Source organism: Lepisma saccharinum, chromosome 20 (assembly GCF_977018435.1).
Source record: "Lepisma saccharinum chromosome 20, izLepSacc3.1, whole genome shotgun sequence".
NCBI lineage: Eukaryota > Metazoa > Arthropoda > Insecta > Zygentoma > Lepismatidae > Lepisma > Lepisma saccharinum.
In genome coordinates this window covers 44,550,662-44,569,970 of record NC_139248.1, presented here as the reverse complement: position 1 = coordinate 44,569,970, position 19,309 = coordinate 44,550,662, and the positions used below count along the sequence as shown (strand labels likewise).

Sequence of the window (19,309 nt, the reverse complement as noted above, 5' to 3'; positions counted from 1 at the left end):
AGATATAAAGCAGACAGAGAAGAGTCAAGTCCCGTAAATTTAAAAAAAAAATTAATGAGAATTCTTCCTGCTCAAATATACCTCAAAATGTAGGAATGTTCTTGTATTTGGGTGGAAAAGGATATCTTTAGTAAGGAACTTATTTTAGAACACTGGCTATATTCTTGCGACAACTTTTTTCATATATAAATGTGTAATTTAGTAAGGGACTGGAGGCTAATTTGTTAATATTTAAACATCAACTACAATCACTGTCGTGAGTTTAATGATTTTAGTATGAAATTTGTACTGTGTATAAGAAGCGAAGTCGATCAAGGTTTTAATATAGCGCCCATTTCAGGTTTTGCGAGATCTTCACGTTTTCCTTCTATTAATCTAGGTTTCATTACTCGAAGATTGAAAAACGAGAACCTCAATTGTATTAAGGCATTATTCGAGCTATACATGTTAATAAACATTGTTATTTAACACTGTAATACAGTACGTAATTTAGGAAAGTTGGGATAGAGTGGAAATTGAATAAGTCAAAAATATTATAACCACGATAACAGCGGCAAATTTAGATTTAAGGTGAAATTAATTAGCCTATCTGTGCATAAAGTGAACTTAAATCAACAATTCATCTCCATGAAAAGAGTATATACAATCCTTTAAAGTTTTTTTATTTAATGAGTAAAAAACTATTGAAGAATTTTTTGCCTCTCCTATCAAAAACGTTAACATTGTTCCTAACTTTACAATTGTATTTTACGGAAGTTCCGCACAGTTAAAAACTAACTTCGTTTGGTTCAAGTAATGCAGGATCTGAACTTATAGTCGTAAGAGCAACTTTCCGAAGATCATTACACACATTATGCGATATCTTGAAATCAATGCTGTTCGACATATCAAATTCTGATATATTGATGAACACATCAGTGATGTATTGTATACGTATTTCTCTTCACGCGGGCCTCCCCCATGGCGCAGTGGTAGCGTCCTTGCCTTGTAATCGAGGGGTCCCGGGTTCGATACCCGGTCTAGGCACAAGTGGTTCGGATCCCACTTTAAACTGTAGGTCCAGTCCCGATTAGCCTTACTGTGCATAAAGTGGACTTAAAACAGCAACTCAAACCAAACTCAAACCAATTTCTCTTCACGCCAGATAAAGGAATTCTGCGTCAATAAAGTCAATGAATGATGTTGGTGCAATTGCCGAGATTAGTGAAGGAAGGTCGATGCGCCTCTAAGGAAAAGTTTTCCTGTTTACATTAAAGAGATGCGTCAAGAAACTCACGTATGAGGTAATACATATGTCAGTTGTTGCCAGGGTTTTCCCCGGACGGACAAAATAATATATTTAAGCCAACTTTGTTATCACCGAGGCTAATCATTTCACCGTACTCTCTTTTAGTGTACAAATTAACTATACACGATCATGTGCGCCCGCAAAGCGCCCCCCCCCCTTCCCTGAGAGATATCTGAGATAATACAATATGATTCGAATGGTGATATTTTATTGCAAATAGTATTGCTTTCTGTGGCTTAGAGGTTGTAATTTCACAGTAATTACTGCCATGTCTAACAAAATAACGATAGAACGTTTGTACCTCAGGCATTAGAATCACATTGACTGCCGTAACTATACCCGAGTCAAGCTAACTCACGGTCCCCATTCACAACGCAAAACGGTTATTTTGAGGAACTCCTGTTTCCCTGCTGGCCGCTTCAGGAAGGATGGATTCTAAGGTTGCCGCTTGTTCCTCAAACGGGGGAGGCAGCGATAGGCCTAATCAGCTGTTTGACTGCAAGTATCTTCTTAGGTAAAAGCGGCAACAGCCAGAAAGGTTGGTTCGCGCAGGGAGTCGGGACGGGATTAGGAAGGTAAACTTTCATAATCCCGTCGATCGTAACTGAAAAATGTTGCCATTTCCTGGTCAATTTCGGGACGGTAAGCTTTGAAAATTCTCTCTCTCTCTCTCTCTCTCTCTCTCTCTCTCTCTCTCTCTCTCTCTCTCTCTCTCTCTCTCTCATCCAAAGCCTGTACGCCACGGTGCTGGACATGTTAACAATAAATACCTCCAATAAATAAATACTTGCCTTGTAAACATTGAATCTGTCCATGAGAGCGTCGAAGCAAGAGAACACAGCATTCATGCACGTCACAGTGTCCATGGCGTCCTGAAGGGTTTTCGAGTTGAACTCCACAAGTTCACAGAACATCACGGAAACTGAATCAAACGCCTGGAATATTCAATAAAAATAAATAAAATGAATTATTCACAATACTGTAAAAATACAAAAGTTTGTGTTTCTTCAGCAAACAAATTATATTAACCATAGAATGTTTATTTAGGAAATATTTTTTCAGTTCCAAATAAATGATGAATGAAAGAAAATTAAGAATTGATAAAACTATGTTTCCCTCCTCTTTTTATTGAAAGAAGACCATATTTCTAGCTTTGCTTAATTTCGCAAACTAATTAGCTGAAGTTCTCTCACCGACTCCGAACTTAGAGCAAAGAAATTTTTGACCTAGGATCACTAGTGTACGCAATAGAATACTGCATTGGACCACTTTCGCTCGAAAATGCTCGATCGAATCTCCCACCCTTGAGCGCGATATGCTCGAATATATCAAATATCATTTCAATGGAACAATAAATCGTACAGTGGGATCCATGAGTATTACCGTGCAAATTGTGCACTTTATTTGACCCAATGAAAATGATCACCTATTGATCTACTGAAAGCACCAGACAAAATTTTCTGAGGGGTAAGTACGAGAAAAGTGACATGAAATATTACCCAAAGAAGTCAACCGTTATGAATTTATGTTACATGATTTCTTTATTTCACATTTCTTTGCGATAAGCGAAAAGTGGCAGAAAAGCGAAGTAAAATAAACCAAACCAACCAATTGATCAATTATTATTATTTTTACATGTTTTATTTTTATCTTGATGGGGATAAACAACGTAAAAGAATGATTATTATGAACAAAATAGAAGAAATGCATGAAAGATCTCAAATATGTGTCTTTCAAGAATTCAGAGAAAATTCAAAACAAGCTGTAGACAACTTCTGCGCCAGCATACATAAAAATCCATCGCTTAAAAACACATAGGATTAATGAAAATAGTCATGGACAATTTGTACGGTAATACTCATGGATCCCACTGTACAAATATATGCTTAAAAATTCGTCCCGGTAATTTCAGCCCATAATCATCTATTCATTTTCATATACCTATTGCTATATATTAGTAATATAGACTAAATTACATTGTAACATGGAGATGATGACTATGTTGACGTAAATTTCAATTTAACTGCGTCTTTCACTTCACGATCCATATTTGAAGGCCCACTACCACAGACAAATTACGATTACACATGACCTACTAGGCTTCGAGCGTATCCCGATCGTTTGCTTGTACGTCAGTGTCTAGCAAGGTGCTAGTGTGGAACTCCCTGTTATAGGAATTGTACGTTCTGCAAAAATGTATGAAGCATCTCACACTTCACACGGGTAGAAACGATTTTTCAGGTACGCCCCATCACCGCCAATATTGGAAATACTACGTCATATTGCATTCTTCGCACCGCTCTCTTCCAAGCGAATTTTCTCAGCAACCAATAGGCTATTTTCTTTAACGTTGACAGGCTTGATCTTACAATCTTATATTTTATAATATTTTTAAAATGTACGTAAATAATACAAAATATTTTAAAAGCAAATGAAATTTGTTTGAATTTGGATTTTGTACACCAACGTTAACAATGAAAAATGCTCAGCCAATGTAAAACGTTATTAAAAAAACTTTAATGCGATATGTTGTTGGTGTTTGAGGATGTCGGAGATTCAAGCATCACGATGTCAACGTGTAGGCTTTTTGAAACAATGCCTGCTGTACTTTTACATCTAGAAGAGACAGAGAGGAGATTTTACCTTCCAAAAATAGTGTAAAGCTGAGTATTGGTTTAAGTGTCCCTGAAATAACATACTGAAAGTCCGAAAAAATCCCACGTCTATCAACCAAGTACGAAAGGCTCAAGTGGCGGCACGAACTGCACGAAGACAGCCGGAATGATAGGAGGTGTCGCGAACGGGAAAAAAAATTATCTAGAGAGTGCTGGGCTTCTCCCATGGAATTTCCACAAGCTGTGTTACAGCGAGGCGCGATTCGAAAATATCTTGTCAAGCTTTCCATATTTCTATTTTAATAAGTCAAAATAAATGTTTTATGTTTATTGAGAATAAGGCATAACATGAGATTGAATCTCAGTGATAATCCATTAACAATCTGCAGCGTCAGCCAAAATATGAAACTAGAAACCATTTTTACTTCTCGTCTTATTTATAACAATGTAATTAAAGTTACAAATATTTCTGATCATTCAAAAACATCTGTATTGCTTAATTACATATGTAAATGAGCATTTCTTTCAATAGAAAATGTGTCCTTTCAACATTATTCCACTGCAAATGTAATATGCGTACCATGATATATTCAATAAATTGTACGAGGGGCGTACAATAAGTTCGTGCCCTGACTCACTTTCGGAAGTGGTATCGGGAAATTTCTTCCATCACTCTTCTACATAGTCCCATCGGAGTGCCAAATATGCCATCGTTTTTCTAAAGCTGCAATTCCAGTAGAATAAAATGCTGTCTTGCTCCTATAACCACGCCTCTACAGCGACCATGACATCAATCATTGTGAAATTTCTTACCAAGCAGCTCTTTATTTAGTGGAGTCAACAGGCAGTAGTCCCTGGGGGTCAGATCTGGGAATAAGGTGGATGTTGTAAGCTTTCGAAGCCACAGGATTAGGTAGCCGCTGTAGTTAAACCTGTTGTGTTTTTGAGCATCTGTCAACATTCGAGGCACCCAACGACAACTTATTATTTTCAATCCCAAGTAGTGAGTTAAAATGGTATGAATGCTACCGTTTGATACGCCAACGATGTCAGCAAGTGTCCTAGTGGTGAACTTCCTATCAGTTATGATTAGTTGTTGCACCCGATCGATAGTTTCCTGGGTAATGGGTGCTGATGGTCTTCCAGTACGTTGTTCATCTTCACATGACTCAGGGCCGCAGCTGAATTCCCTATGCCACTTCTTTACCGTGGAATATGAAGGTGCTTTATCCCCCAATGTCTGCACCATATCATTGTGGACTTCCTGACCTTTCAACCGTAGATGTTTGATAACAGCTCGCAACTCTGAAGGCTATATTTTCCAATATAGCCTCACCTTCTGTTATGTTTACAGCTTTAACACAAAAAGTTTATTTGACACATGCTTGAAATTTGCAACGCAACAACGAAAGGATACATGAGTAACACTAAGGTTGGTGAGCCAAAGGTGGCCATAGTTCCAAAGGTGGCCCACTTCACGAAAATCATATTAGTATTTAACAAAGTTAACAAATACATGGCACTACATCAATGTGCCCAGTCACTCTCTGGTGCACCATGCAGAAAACAAACTGTCTCGGGCTACCAGCAGCCATTTTATGTAAGTTATTGTATCAGGGATCGAGCAGATTAGTTGTCCTTGTTATTTTAAGGTAAGTAAGAAATGTGTGTGCGTACGTCCTTGAAATTAACAAATGTTAACATTTATACATATTTTGAAAGCTCGTTTAATTATCTTTTTTGATCAGAGAACAAAACATTGTAAAAATGTTATCTGTGTCAAAGGAACGATACCTATTTATGTTGAAAAACGTAGTCCAGAGTCGAGTTCCTAAGGTGGAACAGGTTACACTCGCTTCTGGAATTTACACCTTTTTCACATTAAAATACGTTTTATTGTTAAAGAATACCTAATAATGTTAAATTTGGACAGGCTTTTATGAATCACTAAATGTTATTAATATATTGGGTTTATATGTTAAATACTCCAGTGATATTTTTTTTTTTTTTTTTTTTTTTTGCGGAAGTGTATCTTTTATTTATTTCGAAGACAATTAGTACCAGGAATGTTCCACAATGTTAGGACAACTCAAATACCAAATTCCAAGAGATGAAAGCTCTTGTACATACGAGGGTTGGTCAATAAGTAACACGGATGGCGGTTATGTGTCGTTACTGTACATAATGCATGTAACCAACCAAAAGTTTGAGACTAACAATTTCTCTATAAATTATATAAAAATGAATAAACACGAATAAATATGTTTTATTGAGTACAAGCAACATTTTCTACGAAACTACAGGGTGTCCCACGAACGGCGCAACTGGGAATTAAGAATGGCGTTACTTTGTAACCGAAACCTGTACATACATAAGTCATACACCAAATGTTAGCCCTGTCCAAGTAGATATTTTTAAACATAGAAACAACAAACGGGGTGCAGTGTTGTTCATGCAGTGTTGCCAAATGTAAGTGAAAGTGTAAATTTATTTTTCCACAAAGCATGGAAAATTGCATGTCAAACATTCGTACGGAAATTTGGACGTCAATTTCCACCTTGGGTAGGTGGACTATTTCGCCATGTATAGTTCAGAGAAGAAAACCGATCGTTTTCGCGTATAGCCAATCCTGAAATGCCTCGTAAAGGCGTACCGGTCCAAATGGGTGCTTTTAAAAAAATATGAGGTACAGTGGCAACACTGTTGATGTTTGAAGGCAACAAAAGGTGTGTTTAGTGATGGTCTATGACATGGAAATACTGGAAACAGGAAAAAAAGAAAATGAAAATTATGGTGAAAAAAGTGTTACTTACCTACTCCTGGCAACCATGCAATGCGCGTAACAGGCAGTGTAGCTTTACAAAAGATGTTGAAAATGACAACCATTTTCCCTGAGGCATTCATCAACACGTTTTATCATGTTGGAAGCAACTTTATGCAAGGTTGAATGGTTTATATTGTTAATGGCTGTGCAAATGTTTATTTTTAGATCATCAAGTGTTCTTGGGTTATTAATGTAAACTGTTTGTTTCAAATAACCCCACAGAAAAAAATCTGGAGACGTCAGATCCGGGGAGCGACTGGGCCATAAGTTTTTGCTTATAATGTGATCGCCAAAAAACTCTGGCAACATGTCTAAAGTTTCATTAGACGTGTGACATGTTGCGGAGTCTTGTTGAAACCAACAATCACGTTCATCACGTTCCAACAGAGAAATAAACTGTGTGATAAGGTCACGATAAACTATTCCGTCAACTGTTGTGTTGAAAAAGAATGGACCGATTATTTTTCTCCGCTAAATCGAGCACCACACACCGATCTTTTGTGGATGAAGTGATTGTTCATGTAACAAATGGGGATTGTTACTTGACCAGTGTCGAGAATTTTGACTGCTGACATATCCATTTAAGTGGAAACATGCTTCATCCGTGAAAAAAAACCTTATCCAAAATATTCACACCATTGTCTCTAATAAAATTTCTAAACCACTGGCAGTATCTTACACGTGCACCTTTGTCTGCTTCCTTCAGTTCTTGCACAGCCTGTACCTTATATGCACGTAGGTGCAATTGTTTTAACGCTCGGTGAGTTGTTGTTTTTTGATACACCTGACTGTGCAGCAAGTTTACGAACAGATTTCCTGGGAGATTGTGATATTCTCTGCTCCACATCCTGCAGCACACCTTGTGTCAAAACTGGTGGTTGTCTGTGGTAGGGTTTGTCATTAACTGATCCTGTTTCACGAAATCTGGAAACAAGTCGATATATCGTCGAATTTTCTGGAACACTGTTATTCGGATATTTCTCGCGAAACACAGTTTTTACACTAGCGCACGATTTTGAACAAAAATAATGTTCCACAATAAACACCCTCTCTTCCAAAGAGTATTTCATTTCACAGAACAATTCTAATCTTCCCCTACGAACAATGCGAAATGCACGGCTCAAACAGTTCTGAGTACACAACTAACTGATTCTTTTGTTCTCGTTCGGTGGGCGCTCTTATCGCATTGCATGGTTGCCAGGAGTAGTGTGCCACCTTTGGTACCCATGGGACACCTTCGAAGATGTAAAGGTTTGGTAATTTTTCGTTTTTTTAAGTTATAAGCAATTTTACAAAATATTTATATGGTACATGTTGTTAATTAGTTATAAGAGTTATTTCTTAAAATTTCATAAAATTCTGTTATTGGAGATTTGAAAATTGCCATAGAAGCTTAAATATGGCCACCTTTGGCTCACCTACCTCACAGAATTTGGTTCCATCAGACACAACAGAAAGTAAGTCAGCGGACGAAATTATTGTACGCCCCTTGTATGAAACCCATGTATCCAGCAGGTGCTTGCAACTTGAACTCACCTGGCAAGTGCTGACGGGGCTCTCCCCGACTCGCAGCCGGTCCGCCACTGATCTTGGAATCATTGAGTAGAGAAGCTCGTCCCCCCTCCGCTTCCAGCAGTCCAGGAGGGAATAGCTTTTCTCCAGCTCCAGGGCGTGCTGCTCCGCCCTTTCGAACATCATCTCCAACCTTATATAAATAGCACATTTATAATAAATGTCAGTCAGTAAATTGCAAGGGATAGTTTTATTGTAATGTTCCTTCTAAGGATTTGTATAATATCGCGACCGTTCTATTTGTGTGAGTATGCTATATAGGACAGCTATAGTTCTAATGTGACGAAAAGGAACCTCCCCGATGGCGTAGTGGTAACCATTGCCGGATCTACAAGCCGGGGCGGAGACATGTAAGCCTTTAGGGGGCCCTCAGCCATTGCTATAGTAGAGGGCTCGTAAATGCGTATGTAAAATTTTAACTTAGTTACTCAGGGGTGCAGAAACGAATACAATATAGCTATACATCCCTTTGCATATATCACCATACCATGAAGGCACATTTAGGTTATGTGGGCCGCACACATTTTCGATGTTGGCCATCTTGGAGGTGATGTGATCAGCACCACGCTGCGGCCACATTTATCCCCTTCTCCCATGGTACCATTTGCTTTGAGGCTTGGTGGGCCCTAGAGCCGCTTTATGCGAGGACAGAGCCGGAAAAAATCCGACCTTAGATCACCCACCACGGGTTTCCCGAGTGACAGTCAGACTAGAATCAAATCAGCCTGGAATTTTACAAGAAATGCAATGGTGAAGGTTTCTTCAACCTATTTTTAGTCAGGAAAAAGTTAGGACTGCATGATTGTAACAAATTACATCATCCCCTTCCCATTTAAAAAAAAAATGAGTTGAATTCAATATGGCGGTCACCAATTTGGCGGACATCCCCTTGGAACACACCAATGTGGTTCACCCTAAGCCTAACCTGTTTCTATCATGATCAATTGTACGCAGCCTAACTCCTTTACTTTTGATAGGGGGTGTTAAGGGACTTTTGAATCACCCTCTAGGCCCTTATATGTGACTTTGTCAACATGAGATCAAGAATTACACACACACACATTTAATATTTTGCGGGGGGGGGGGAAGATTTGTAGATCCGGCACTGGATGTAACGTTGTTGCTTTGTAATCGAAGGATTCGAATGCAACTTTAAACTGTAGGTTCGGACACGGACGTCTGTCTGTAAATAAACTTGACTTAAAACTCAATGTCATGAAACATATTTGCACAAGGTTCTTCCTTCCTTACTCCCTTCAGATCTTACCTTATAACTTCAAGGAAACGTTATTAGGTACAACCGTTAGTTGTTTGTAATGTGCAGGGAAGTGATATGTAAATACACATTTAGTTATTTTAATCGAAATATAGAATTAAATATGGACTCACAATTTTGAAAAATGGCAATTGTCATGAAGAAAGCAACTCACGTAAATAAATACAATGCATTCGGCTTACATAACATTAATTGTAATGCAAAATTTTAGAACAAAAAAGGTTTTACTTTTGTTACCAAAACTATGGATTACCAAATTTTCATTTAAGTTTTCCAAATGACATTGACTCAAAATGTGTTCAATTTATCGCATGAAGTAGAGTATATTGAAAATATTTACTGGATTTTATCGCAAGAGCTTGGATTTGTATTCTCTATTGTTGACAAGAATGTGAGAACGACATGTATTCTCTATTGTCAAGATCTAAAATCAAAGAGAGTATAAAACGAGCATAAAACAGAAGGCATATAACACAAGGAGGAAAGAAAGTAGGTGCTAATATATGCAAAACTATGAAGAAAATAGCACTTTTCGATCTTACATACCACCATTCCAAAAATAACATTAATTTTAGCACCATATGAAGATGTATAGCCTACTTACAAATAAATCTGTATCCTGCTAATATGTAATAATTTTGTAATACGTATGATATGCAATATATGAATAAACTATATATAGATATGTTGGCGTTCAATGTTGTTTCACGGATTAATTTACAACGACGATAAAAACAGTTGGACAAAATGTATCTAATATTATTTTTAAATTTAATCTCATATAGGTCTTCGAATTACTGAACGTGCAGTCAAATGCCTCGCTATTATCTGTGATAATACCTGTACACAAACAATTTCAATTAATGACAAAAACTTAAATATCTATATTATAAATTATTCCATTTTTGATCAATAAAATTGTACACTTTTCATTTCACAATTTATTTCAGAATAATGTGCCTGAAAGTCAGCAACTTGTTACTCATTCATATTCCTAGATCAAGGAAATTTGCATCAAATCAAATAACCACACATGGCGAAAATGGAGGTGGTGTGTTGATCAACCTCCTTCGTGTGTTTAACTAACTAACTAACTAACTCTCTAGCCTTCTTAAACCCGAAGGTTCATGGCTGCAGCAACACAGGCCTTCCATCTGTCCCTATCTTGAGCAAGATCTATATACTCTTTTCCATCCCTACCGATTTCCTTTAGGTCCATCTCAACGTTGTCCCTCCATCTTCGTCTTGGCCTTCCTACAGGTCTCTTACCATCTGGTTTCCCAACAAGAATCCTGTAAACTCCTCTTTCCTCTCCCATTCGTGCCACATGGCCTGCCCACCTAAGTCTTCTTGATTTAATTATTCTAATAATATCTGGACATGAATACAAATTATGTAGTTCTAAATTATGTAACCTTCTCCACTCACCTGTCTCCTCATCCCTTTTAGGTCCAAATATTTTCCTAAGAATCTTATTTTCAAATACTCTCAATTTATGTTCCTCTTTTAATGTAAGGGACCAAGTTTCACACCCGTATAATACTACAGGCAAAATTACTGTTTTGTATATTTTAACTTTTAGTTTCTTAGATATTAAACGAGAAGACAAAAGTTTATGAAGAGAGAAGTAACATGCATTTCCTGAATTAAGCCTACTTTTTATTTTCTCTTTAATATAATTTTCATTTGTTAATATTACTCCTAAGTATTTGAATTTGGAAACTGGTTCAAACGAGTTGTTATCAATAATTAGATTTTGATTATTACCTAACACTTGGTTTCGGCCTGTAAGCATATATTTAGTTTTCTCTTTGTTAACTTCCAAACCTATCTCTTTAGCAGTTTTGAAAAATATTTTAGCATTATTCTTAATCGTATTTATATCATCCCCCAGTAAGTCTACATCATCTGCATATGCTAACAACTGAGTCACACCATTTAATTTTAGTCCTTCTTTAGTTTCTTTTACCTTCCGAACAGCATATTCTAAGGCAAAATTAAAGAGCAATGGAGATAATGCATCTCCTTGTTTTAACCCATCATGAATTATAAATTTGTCAGACATATTATTACCCACACGAATTTTACTTTCTGTTTCACTGGTGCATATTTTTATCATACTAACAAGCTTCTTAGGTATTCCAAACTCTACTAATATATTATATAATTTATCTCTTTTGACCGAATCATATGCTTTTTTGAAATCAATGAATAGCTGATGGACATTTTGATTATATTCCCACTTTTTTTCAAGTGTCTGTCTGATGTGAAAAATTTGATCTGTAGTTGATCTGTTACGTTTAAATCCACATTGATAATCACCTATAATTTCATTAGCATATGGGGTTAGTCTTGTTAAAAGAATGTTAGACAATATTTTGTATGTTGTTGAGAGTAGAGAAATTCCACGGTAATTATTGCAGTTCATTTTATCACCTTTTTTAAACACAGGAACAATTATGGATTCTTTCCACTGTTGAGGGATTTCTTCTTTATTCCATATTAAACAAATTAATTTATGAATTTGACATATTAATGAATTTCCACCATATTTAATTAACTCAGCTGGTATTAAATCAATGCCAGGTGCTTTGTTATTCTTAAGCCTTTTAATAGCATCTTTAACTTCAGTCAAGTTAGGTTCTGGAACTAAAGGTTCTGCTGTGTGTACTTCATTCACTTCTGATTTATCTCCTACATGGACATTTAAAAGGTCATTAAAGTAGTTCTTCCATCTATTTAGAATATCGCTTGGGTCAGCTAGAAAATCACCGTCTTTATCTTTTATCAAGTTTACTTTAGGTTGCCACCCCTTTCTAAATTCATTTACACCTTTATATAAATCTCTGATATTTTTATTTTTGCTGTTTGTTTCAATTTCGTTAATTTTGCTTTTCAAGTAATCTCTTTTTTTACTTCTAAACGTGCGGTTAACTTCTCGCTTTATTGTATTATAATTGCTTAGATTTGTATCATCCGAGTTATTTAACCACCTAAGTCTAGCCTGATTTCTTATTTCTATTAGATTATGACATTCATTATCAAACCATGGCTTACTTTTTCTTGGTTTATGGTATCCTATAGTTTCTTTAGCTGCTGATTCTATTGCATTACGTATGTGCTCCCAATTCTTATTTACGTCTGTTTCATTTATATTTTCATCATCATTTAAATCCTGCAAAACATCAAATCTATTTGACAGTTTAATTTGGTAATCTTTCTTAATTCTTTCATCAGCAAACTTTCCTGTATCAAATTTTATAACTTTTAGATTTTGTTGCTTATGATTTATCACTGAGAGTCTTTCTCTTAATTTAGCAATTACTAAATAATGGTCACTGGCACAGTCAGCACCTCTATGTGTACGAACGTCAATTATACTAGTATGCCTTCTCTTATCAATGAGAATATGATCTATCTGATTATGAGTTTTACCATCTGGAGAAGACCAGGTATATTTATGGATATCTTTATGTTTAAAAGTGGTACTTTTCACAATTAAATTCTTTGAGGTTGCAAAAGTAATCAATCTTATACCATTATCATTACTTAATTCATGAAGACTTTCTTTACCAATCGTGGGTTTAAATGTCTCTTCTTTGCCAATCTGTGCATTACAGTCACCTAACAGAATTTTCATATCATACTGAGAAAATTTATCAAAGACCTGTTCTAACTCTGTATAAAAATCATCTTTAGTATTATCATCTTTATCTTCCGTTGGTGCATGTATGTTTATTAAAATAATTTTACACCACCTACCCTGTAAAACTGCATATGATATCCTATCATTAATAAATTCTATTGTTTTAAGAGCCGAGATAATTCTATTATTTATGAAAAAGCCTGTTCCAAAATTATGATTTTCAGTACCACCATAGAAAAAAGTATAATTTTTAGTTTTACAATTCCCTTCTCCTGGCCACCTAACTTCCTGGACAGCTACTACATCTAATTTATACTTCACTATCTCATTAACTGTACACTGAAATGCCCCAGGCCGGTAAAGGCTCAGAACATTCCAGGTGCCTAATTTAATATCCTTATTCCTAACGTAGATCTTATCCTTAGTCCAGGGACCTCCCAAAGTAGTCCCCACCCGGAGATCCGAACGGGGGACTATTTTACCTCCGGAATATTTTACCTTGGGAACATCCATGGCCTTATATTTCTGTTTCTTGACATGTCTTTTTACAGTGCAGAGTTGTCAGCTCTACGCCTAACCCCCGATATGAATGGAGGAACTACTACACAAGACAAACACAAACACATTAGACAGCACAATTACTACACAAGACGAACACAAACACATTAGACAGCATAACTACTACACAAGACACACACAAACACATCACAACTACTACACAAGACACACACAAACACATCACAACTATAACACAATATAAACACACACACCACAACTACTACACAATAAAACAAACAAACAAACAAACAAACAAACAAACAAACAAACACACACACACACACTCTCACTCACTCACTCTCTCTCTCTCTCACACACACACACACTCACTCACTCACACACTCACACTCACTCACTCACTCACTCTAACACACACACACACACACTCACTCACTCACTCTCTAACACACACACACATACACACACTACCTGCTGTAAAAGAAAAATATTTCATGCACTTTGCATATTCGTTGTGATGTCATTGGGAACAGGACAAACATACTAACATCAACAAGTATTACAAACCACCAATAGTACAGTTTTATCGATTTTCTATGAATTATCCTCTACAAAGATTTTTAATTTTTCTGTAACTAGTGAAGATTGGAGAATTTTCCTTCTATGTCATCGATTTAACTGTAAGGCTGGATTCTCCTTCTCTGAGCACTTCAAAAATGTAAATAATATTGATTTGAGTTGTTGTTTTAAAGTCCACTTTATGCACAGTAAGGCTAATTGGGATTGGACCTACAAGAAGTGGGATCCAAACCACTTCTTGTGCCTCCACCGGGTATCGAACCTGGGACCCCTTGTTTATAAGGCAACGATGCTACCACTGTGCAATCGGGGAGGTCCTGTAAATAATGTGACCATCCTGAAGCAACCAGCCATTTTAATAAATGTGCAAAATAATCCTATCAGAAAATCCCTTACAACAACCAAATCGTGGAAAGAACTCAAGAATTACATATTTATGCCTTAATTTCACATAGTTTATGCAAACACTGGCACAGAGCTCCTCCCAGGCCCGTAGCTAGCTCAGCCCCCCGCCTGGCATTCGGTAATCAAAACATCGCTAAATTATTTGAGAGAGTAGGAAATAGGGTGTTGGGGAACAAAGGGTAAGAAATTGTTACTGATTCTATGGAATGTTCACAACGTTGATAAAAGAAAAAAATAATTTACTAACTTACGGTCTACTGCAATTTGAACTTAGAATCATCAAAATTTCGTACATATTACAGCAAAAGATCACAGTTGCCAGGCTGAAATTTTTAGTCGCCATGGCAACCGGGATTTTTCGAGCCCTGCTCATGATCCATATTCAGTTGTCAAATTTTTGGGTCAGCATTTCAGGTACCTCTCATTAGACATATCTTATTAAACATCAATTTGGTGGGCCTCTTGTTCTTTCGTCAGCATCATATGAAAAGAATGTCTGTCTACCATGGTGGTAGGACGAAAAATTAGTCATAAATGATGTGGAATGAGACTCAAAGCAAGCTGTTAACAGTGACCGCTCCACACTTACATAACACATGTTTGGTTAGATGTGAGGCTGTAGCTCACCTCAAACTAGTTTCCAAGTAATCAAATAATGTTGACTACAGCTCAAATGCAGAGCTTGAAAATCTAGGCACTAAAAATTACTGAAATAGGCAGCAAAATTATTCGATAATAGGCACTAAAAATAAAATACTTGTAATAGGCAGTAAATTAAAAATTGTGAATGATGGAAAAACCTAAAATTATGAATCTCTAATCCAAAAGATACTATTTTCAAAACCTTAATTTGATAATATGTGAAGAAAATTGTATAATCTTGCATTAACAGAAACATTTCACATTTTTAACTGGATTTCAGAACAAATTTTTAACATTCAGTTCTAACCTTAGAGAGAATTATATCGATCGACACATTATGCAGTCATGATTGTCCCTTTTAATATTTATGTACAATATTATCTGGGATGGGCTGAATTGAAATTTTTGCCATTACCGATAAAACAAATTCATAATACTAATGTTCTACAAATCCAATATAGAATTTCAAATGTTCCTTGAAGTGCATGAATAGTTCATTAACTTGCATAATTAATGTATGTAACCTGCTGAATGCACTCTTTCCTTCCGTAGGAACTATCACGTTTTAGCGTGCACCCTTTTACATGCAATACTACAACCTATTAACTTCCTATGGATACTTGTCTTCCACCTCCACATGCAAATATTCCTGCTTTAATATCCTGATGAAGCCAAATGGCCATGGTGAAATATTGGAATAACCATCCCACGTTAAAAGTTTGCATGTGGTGTGAGACAAGATATAATCAAGGATTTATCTTAAGTTCAAGTCATCAAAGGAAACTGAGGATTGCCATTTTGAACCCCAACAGGAGCTTTCCTTCGTGTGTTTACCCAAACTATTACTCTTGCACCTGATTTTGGGAATATTTCATTCTATTACTTACGCAGATAAGGTGGGTTGCACATAGAGAGGAGACGTCTGTACTAAGTTTAATTCGCAGGGTCAACTAAGTGAGTCTCTTATCTCATAATGTTAATAACATTACACTGTAGTAAAAAGTATTGAACTAACCTAGAGCAATGCTGCCAGCCTGCCAGCACCATTTCTCTGCTAAGTCCGTGAAGGCTGAGATCATTAAGGTACAGCCCCATATTTTGCATCTCGTGTAGATTGTTGATCCTGTAGAGAAGAAAAGGTACATATCAGGAGCAATGTTCTATTTTTAAAAAAGAAACTATGTGATGAGAATAAATATGTAATCTTAAATTATATTTCACTTTGGTTATCTCTATCTCCAACTACTACTATTAGGCAGGTATTTGAATAGAGCGAGATCGTTCAGAACTCTAATTTGCTTACACTTTTCTGTATTATCTTCGTTTCCAACAGCGTAGAACAGGCAAATTTGTCGATACGTATTTTACTTAAGTTACGCGCAATTTAGAAATAAATTACCTATTAGACTGCCTTATTTTACGTCTGCGCAAAGCCCTTTTCCTTACCTTACTTCCAAAAAGATATTACTCAAAGCATTTAGATGAATTCGATTTGATTTGATTTGATTTGCTTTATTTTACTTCGCTTTTTTGTGCCACTTTTGGCTAATTTGCGAAGATGGGGATGAGTGATGATATGATGAAATTGATGAATGGGCACTCACAAATATCCATGCCCAGACCAGGATTCGAACCTGGGACCCCTGGCGTCATAGCGCATTTAGATTAATTCAAATTCATAATTCAATGACATTCTGATACCGCATAAGCATACATTCTGGTTACGTACACTCTATCCAATTACTTCCTGCTTTAAGAATCAAAGATGTATTTTTTTCTGTGTATTCCTATTTTTGACGTGAAAACGACCATTCATTAGTGAGAATGTATCCTTCACTTCAATCCTTCAACCGTATATCAAGCGACGAATATCCTGGACCCCAAAAGGCAAGAATAGACCATTCATATGTCTGTAGAGTCTGAATTCAAATACACTAAATTAGTAAAATAAAATATTTAATTTGGGTGTGGTTACAAATTCGGCAAAGATATTCATTACCTGTCCTGAATTCACATCGAAACTTCAATTTCTGTCAAGTTTTCTTGGGGTAAATATGTGAATTATGCTTCGAATTTAAAGGAGACAGCTTAGATTTAAATGAATAATATATATGTTTTAATATGGATACAGAATCGAATACAGAGAAGGCGAAGCAAATGTGAAACGGAACTTTTAAATTAATATTATTCATATGCTCTTCATTCTTCAAATGATGTTCTTCAAATTGATGCAAGAGTTTATTTATTCCACAACAAGGTACTGAAAGAAGAAAAGAGTGCCATTTAAACATTTTTTTAAAATAACTGCCTGATACTTAATGTTGAGTTGATTTGCAAATGAGTTCGAATATTATATTTTGGGGACTATATTTAGCGATATGACATCCACATATCGGCACCGAACGGCGAAAAGATGATTGTTTGGCGTTTTACTGAGGTAAATGTGTAGTTTTATACTGTAGCTGCATTACACGACATGGAATATATTCTTAATATTCATTAATAGCATCACTTCTTAAATTATAATGCTTAGTGTTGGTGTAGTGCTTGATTTAAAACAGGTGCATCATTTAGACGATGTACTTCTATTAGCAATATTATTGTATTATTGATTCCCTGTATGCTGTAATACTGTAGTTATACTAAGTGTACTTCATATAGTAAGACCTTAGACGTTACTCGATAAAACAGATAAATAAATAATATGAAATTCGCATTTATAACTTCTTGTCACGGGGCCATTTTACTTTAACAATTGAAATTTGTACTGAAGAGAAAATTCACGTAATTACTGCTATGGATTACTAAAATAATTATATTTATTCCAAGCAGAGGGGGCGAGTTCTTTGAAGGAAGAACCGTTATTCTCGTCCTGATCTTATACCCTGACTCAGTTTTCTCTGAAGCAAGGCTGCACACAGCGGCAGAGAAGGAGAGGAAATCGAGTGGGCAGAGCGAGGCAGTACACGCTGCTGGGAAGGCTGGTAACTGCACGCAATCCTGTTCCCTCCCACGTGTTCATTGGTGGATTGTTGGGGCCGTCTCGCGTCACTACTTACTCAGAGACTTGTTTTCGTTTGTCTTCTCCAGAGATAGCTGCGACAGGGTATAGGAATTTCTAGCTAGGGTTCTGTAATGTCTCGTGAAACAATAATTGAATCGGTCACACGGGTGCAGCATGTAATTTGGTTTTCCCAGGTTGATTTTTTCTATCTTAAGTTGTGTAACAATTTGTGTATAAATGTGTGGGTTTTATAAATCTTATTCTCCATTCACAAGCATTGTTTAAATGCATATTTATATAATTTAATGTATTACACTTAAACAATCAATGTGCTAGCTTTCCGTTATTTCGAAAAGTGAACAATTAAAAAATATATATGGACAGTTCAACATGGTATTGTATTCAAATAAACTTCAACTATTACGTATTCATCCAAACTATTTTGGGGGATTATGATGAACAATTTGAGGGGAAGGTAAGGTGATCTTGTGGTGATGGACACCCCTGTTTAGGGAGGAGGAGGGACAGATTAATGATAGTGTTCAGTAAAGCTAGGAAAAAGTTAATTTGAGTAGATACGCTGTCGTAATTAAATACTTCATGGGGATTATGAAATGATTCAGTGGAACGGATAAAACATGATTACTGGGGACGCATGATATGATTTGTGGGGGCACATCACATGATTTGAGGAGGAAACGTAACAAAATTTTGGGGGATGCGCCATTGGCCTTGGGGGGATGAGCACCCCTGCCTGGCAAAACAAAGCACAAGAGACGACGGCAGATGCCTGCTCGCCAGCCAACTAGTCGTCACTCTAACAGACAAGGAAAACCTTTGTAATTAGGTAAATATGTATCTGTACATTCACGGACACTTCTGGCTTGTAATAATACTACTGAAAGCCAGTAGTGCCACCCTCCTTCCAATCCACACCTACAT

At 36.4% G+C, this 19,309-nt stretch overlaps 1 protein-coding gene across 1 annotated transcript in view; it reads right to left on the bottom strand.

The window, feature by feature from the left end:
• LOC146003596 (soluble guanylate cyclase 89Db-like) overlaps positions 1-19,309 on the bottom strand; it is a 113,150-nt gene that overhangs the window by 27,174 nt on the left and 66,667 nt on the right. Inside the window, exons 5-7 of the mRNA XM_083141907.1 lie at positions 16,379-16,486; positions 8,264-8,432; positions 2,080-2,223 (exon numbers count right to left, since the gene is read on the bottom strand). Coding sequence (XP_082998033.1) covers positions 2,080-2,223; positions 8,264-8,432; positions 16,379-16,486 — 421 coding nt within the window. The remainder of the gene's footprint in view (positions 1-2,079; positions 2,224-8,263; positions 8,433-16,378; positions 16,487-19,309) is intronic.